At 51.3% G+C, this 5,000-nt stretch overlaps 1 protein-coding gene across 1 annotated transcript in view; it reads right to left on the bottom strand.

The window, feature by feature from the left end:
- Positions 1-29: 29 nt before the first annotated feature.
- The window catches only part of LOC127926570 (NBAS subunit of NRZ tethering complex-like), a gene marked incomplete at its 3' end in the record, with an annotated part of 32,733 nt that continues 27,762 nt past the window's right edge, over positions 30-5,000 (bottom strand). The window contains exon 4 of the mRNA XM_052512006.1: positions 30-232. Within this exon, the coding sequence (XP_052367966.1) occupies positions 30-232 (203 nt within the window). The remainder of the gene's footprint in view (positions 233-5,000) is intronic.

Here is a 5,000-nt window from a genome sequence, read left to right as displayed (position 1 = left end):
AGAGATGAGGTAAAAGGAGGAGTTTATACCTGAGGGCAGAGACTACATTCTCCACGGCCACCTGCAGAACGGTTTTGATTGACAGGTCCAGGTTGCCCACAGCGATGCCCAGCAGCTCTCCGATTTGCCCCAGTGGCTGTCCGTCTGTCGCCATGGTGACAGCCAGGGCCTGGACTTTGGACCGTTCAGAGCGGGAGAGATCATAGGTACGACTGTAGCTCTGCAACCGTTCCTGAGAGAGAGTAGGGAGGGGAGAGAGGAGAGAGTAGGGGGAGACAGAGAGAGTAGGGGGGAGAGAGTAGGGGGAGAGAGAAAGTAGGGGAGAGAGAGATAGGGGAGAGAGAGTAGGGGGAGAGAAGAAAGAGAGTAGAGATAGAAATAGGGAGAGAGAGTATAAGTAGAGAGAAAGTAGGGGGAGAAGAGAGGGAAATATAGGAAAATGAGAGAAAGTAAGGAGAAAGTAGAGAGAGAATGTAGAGAGATAGAAGTAAGGAGAGAGAGAAAAGGGGGGAGAGAGAGAGTAGGGGGAGAGAGAGAGTAGGGGGAGAGAGAGAGAGAAGGGGGGAGAGAGAGAGGAGTAGGGGAGAGAGAGACAGGGGGGAGAAGAAAGTAGAGAGAGTAAGGGAGAGAGAGAGAGAGTAAGGAGAGAGAGAGAGAGAGGGGGGAGAGAGAGAGTAGGGGGAGAGAGAGAGAGCAAGGGGGAGAGAGAGAGCAGGGGGAGAGAGAGTAGGGGAAGAGAGAGTAGGGGAGAGAGAGAGAGAGTAGGGGGAGAGAGAGAGAGAGAGGGGGAGAGAGAGAGAGAGAGGAGAGAGAGAGAGAGGTAGGGGGAGAGAGAGAGAGCAGGGGGAGAGAGAGAGAGTAGGGGGAGAGAGAGAGGAGAGAGAGATATAGGAGAAGAGAGAGAGAGGGGGAGAGAGAGTAGAGCAGAGAGAGAGAGAGCAGGGGGAGAGAGAGAGAGAGGGGAGGGAGATATAGGTAGTAGAGAGAGTAGGGGGAGAGAGAGTAAGGGGGAGAGAGAGTATAGGGGGAGGGGGAGAGAGAGTACAGGCGGAGAGGGAGAGAGATGTACGGGGAGAGAGAGATGTAGAGTATATGTTGGTGTAGAGAGAGAGACAGTATATGGGGGAGAGAGATATAGGGGGAGAGAGATGCTAGGGGGAGAGAGATGAGTAGGGGGAGAGATGCAGAGAGAGTAGGCGAGAGAGCAGGGGGTGGAGAGGTAGAGAGTAGGTGTGAGAGAGAGAGAGTAAGGGGAGAGAGCAGTAGGGGAGAGAGAGTAGGGAGAGAGAGAGAGGAGGGGGAGAGAGACAGGAGAGAGAGAGTGGTGGGGGAGAGAGAGTAGGTAGCAGATATGCAGAGATATGAGCAAGTAGTATATGAGTAGATGTATGAGATGAGAGAGAGAGAGGTGAGTATAATGTATGATATGATATGATATATATATAGATATATATATATATGTATATATATATAGTATATATATATGCATATATATATATATAATAGATTACAGTGTATATACATGCCACATGAAGTATGATATATATATATTATATGATATATATATATATACATATGATAGCAGAGTATAGATAGTATATGATATATATATAGATAGAGAGATGTATGCATATATATATATGCAGTATGAGATGCATATTGTATGCATATATATATATATATATATATATATATAGAGATAGTATATATATATAGTATGAGTAGTATATATGTTATATATATATATATATATATATATATGTATATATGATATATATATGTATATATATATATATATATATATATATATATATATATATATATAAAGTATATAGTATGTATATATATATATATAAGAGTCATGTGGAGAGGAGAGAGAGGGAGAGAGAGAGAGCAGGGGGAGAGAGAGAGTAGGGGGAGAGAGAGGGAGAGAGAGAGTAAGGGGAGAGAGAGTAGGGGAGAGAGAGAGTAGGGGGAGAGAGAGAGTAGGGGGAGAGAGAGAGGGGGAGAGAGAGTAGGGGGTGAGAGAGAGCAGGGGGAGAGAGAGAGTAAGGGAGAGAGAGTAGGGAGAGAGAGAGCGTAAGGAGAGAGAGAGAAGAAGGGGGAGAGAGAGAGAGAGGGGAGAGGGAGAGTAGGGAGAGAGAGAGAGAGAGTGAGAGAGTAGGGGAGAGAGAGAGAGTAAGGGGGAGAGAGAGTAGGGGGAGAGAGAGTAGGGGAGAGAGAGAGAGTAAGGGGAGAGAGAGAGAGAGTAAGGGGGAGAGAGAGAGCAGGGGAGAGAGAGAGAGAATAGGGGGAGAGAGAGGGGGAGAGAGAGAGTAGGGGGAGAGAGAGAGTAAGGGAGAGAGAGAGTAAGGGGGAGAGAGAGAGAGTAGGGGGAGAGAGAGAGTAGGGGGAGAGAGAGTAGGGGGAGAGAGAGAGCAGGGGAGAGAGAGAGAGTAGGGGAGGAGAGAGAGCAAGGGGGAGAGAGAGAGAGTAGGGGAGAGACAGAGAGAGGGGGAGAGAGAGAGAGGGGGGAGAGAGAGAGAGAGAGAGAGAGAGTAAGGGGAGATATATAGAGTAGGGGAGAGAGATAGGGGAGAGAGAGCAAGGGGGAGAGAGAGAGAGAGTAAGGGGAGAGAGAGAGAGAGAGGGGGAGAGGAGAGAGAGGGGGAGAGAGAGAGAGTAGGGGGAGAGAGAGAGTAGGGGAGAGAGAGAGAGAGTAGGGGAGAGAGAGAGAGTAAGGGGAGAGAGAGAGTAGGGGAGAGAGAGTAGGGGGAGAGAGAGTAAGGGGGAGAGAGAGAGAGAGTAAGGGGAGAGAGAGAGAGAGTAGGGGGAGAGAGAGAGTAGGGGGAGAGAGAGAGAGTAAGGGGGAGAGAGAGAGAGGGGGAGAGAGAGTAGGGGAAGAGAGAGAGGGGGGAGAGAGAGAGAGAGTAGGGGGAGAGAGAGAGAGTAGGGGGGAGAGAGAGAGTAGGGGGAGAGAGAGAGTAGGAGAGAGAGAGAGTAGGGGGAGAGAGAGAGAGAGAGGGGGGAGAGAGAGAGAGTAGGGGGAGAGAGAGAGCAGGGAGAGAGAGAGAGGAGGGGAGAGAGAGAGAGAGGGGGAGAGAGAGAGAGAGGGGGAGAGAGAGAGAGAGTAGGGGAGAGAGAGCAGGGGGAGAGAGAGAGTAAGGGGAGAGAGAGTAAGGGGGAGAGAGAGTAAGGGGGAGAGGGAGAGAGAGTAAGGGGGAGAGAGAGAGAGAGTAAGGGGAGAGAGAGAGAGAGTAAGGGGGAGAGTATATATATGATAGAGTAAGGGGTATATATATATATATGTAGCGTAGAGTATATATATAGTATAGGGGGTAGAGAGGAGAGAGTAGGGGAGAGAGAGAGAGTAAGGGGAGAGAGAGGGGGAGAGAGAGGGGGAGAGAGAGAGGGGAGAGAGAGAGAGTAAGGGGAGAGAGAGAAAGGGAAGAGAGAGAGTAGGGAAGAGAGAGAAGAAAAGAGAGAGAGAGAGGGGGAGAGAGAGAGAGGGGGAGAGAGGGGGAGAGAGAGAGGGGGAGAGAGAGAGTAGGGAGAGAGAGAGTAGGAGAGAGAGAGAGTAAGGGGAGAGAGAGAGTAAGGGGGAGAGAGAGAAGGAGGAGGAGGGGGAGAGTATATATATATATATAATATATATATATATATTATATATATAGGGAGATATATATATATGAGAGCATATATATATGTGAGAGAGAGAGTAGGGGGAGAGAGAGAGTAGGGGGAGAGAGTAGAGAGAGTAGGGGGAGAGAGAGAGTAGGGGGAGAGAGAGAGAGGGGGAAGAGAGAGAGAGAGTAGGGAAGAGAGAGAGAGGGGGAGGAGGAGAGGCAGGGGGAGAGAGAGAGTAGGGGGAGAGAGAGAGAGTAGGGGAGAGAGAGAGAGGGGAGGGGGAGAGAGAGAGAGGGGGAGAGAGAGTAAGGGGGAGAGAGAGAGGGGGAGAGAGAGAGAGTAGGGGGAGAGAGAGAGAGTAGGGGGAGAGAGAGGGGGAGAGAGAGGGGGAGAGAGAGAAAGGGGAGAGAGAGAGTAAGGGGAGAGAGAGAGAGCAGGGGGAGAGAGAGAGTAGGGGGAGAGAGAGTAGGGGAGAGAGAGAGAGGGGGGAGAGAGAGTAGGGGAGAGAGAGTAGGGGGAGAGAGAGAGTAAGGAGAGAGAGCAGGGGAGAGAGAGAGCGAAGGAGAGAGAGAGAGCGTAAGGGGAGAGAGAGAGAGTAGGGGGAGAGGGAGAGAGTAGGGGAGAGAGAGAGAGAGAGGGGAGAGAGTAGGGGGAGAGAGAGAGAGTAAGGGGAGAGAGAGAGCAGGGGAGAGAGAGAGGGGGAGAGAGAGAGTAGAGGGAGAGAGAGAGAGAGCAAGGGGAGAGAGAGAGAGGAGAGAGAGAGAGAATAGGGGGAGAGAGAGTAGGGGAGAGAGAGATAGGGGAGAGAGAGAGAGGCAAGGGGGAGAGAGAGAGTAAGGGGAGAGAGAGAGAGAGGGGGAGAGAGAGTAGGGGAGAGAGAGAGCAGGGGGAGAGAGAGAGTGGGGGAGAGAGAGAGAGAGTAGGGGAGAGACAGAGAGAGTAAGGGGAGAGAGAGAGTAGGGGGAGAGAGAGAGTAAGGGGAGAGAGAGAGAGCAGGGGAGAGACAGAAAGAGTAAGGGGGAGAGAGAGAGTAGGGGGAGAGAGAGAGAGAGATAGAGAGAGAGAGAGAGAGAGAGAGAGGGAAGAGAGAGAGAGAGTAGGGAAGAGAGAGAGAGAGGGAAGAAGAGAGAGAGAGAGTAGGGAAGAGAGAGAGAGAGGGGAGAGAGAGAGTGGGAGAGGAGAGAGAGAGCAGGGGAGAGAGAGAGTAGGGAGAGAGAGAGCAGGGGAGAGAGAGAGCAGGGGAGAGAGAGTAGGGGAGAGAGAGAGTAGGGGAGAGAGAGAGTAGGGAGAGAGAGAGAGTAGTGGAGAGAGAGAGTAGGGGAGAGAGAGAGTAGGGAGAGGAGAGGAGGGGAGAGAGAGAGAGAGGGGAGAGAGAGAGTAGGGGAGAGAGAGAG

The sequence above is a fragment of the Oncorhynchus keta genome, unplaced genomic scaffold, assembly GCF_023373465.1.
Source record: "Oncorhynchus keta strain PuntledgeMale-10-30-2019 unplaced genomic scaffold, Oket_V2 Un_contig_7813_pilon_pilon, whole genome shotgun sequence".
NCBI lineage: Eukaryota > Metazoa > Chordata > Actinopteri > Salmoniformes > Salmonidae > Oncorhynchus > Oncorhynchus keta.
Note: the sequence above shows the minus strand (reverse complement) of the source record. Positions and strands in the feature narration are given on the sequence as shown.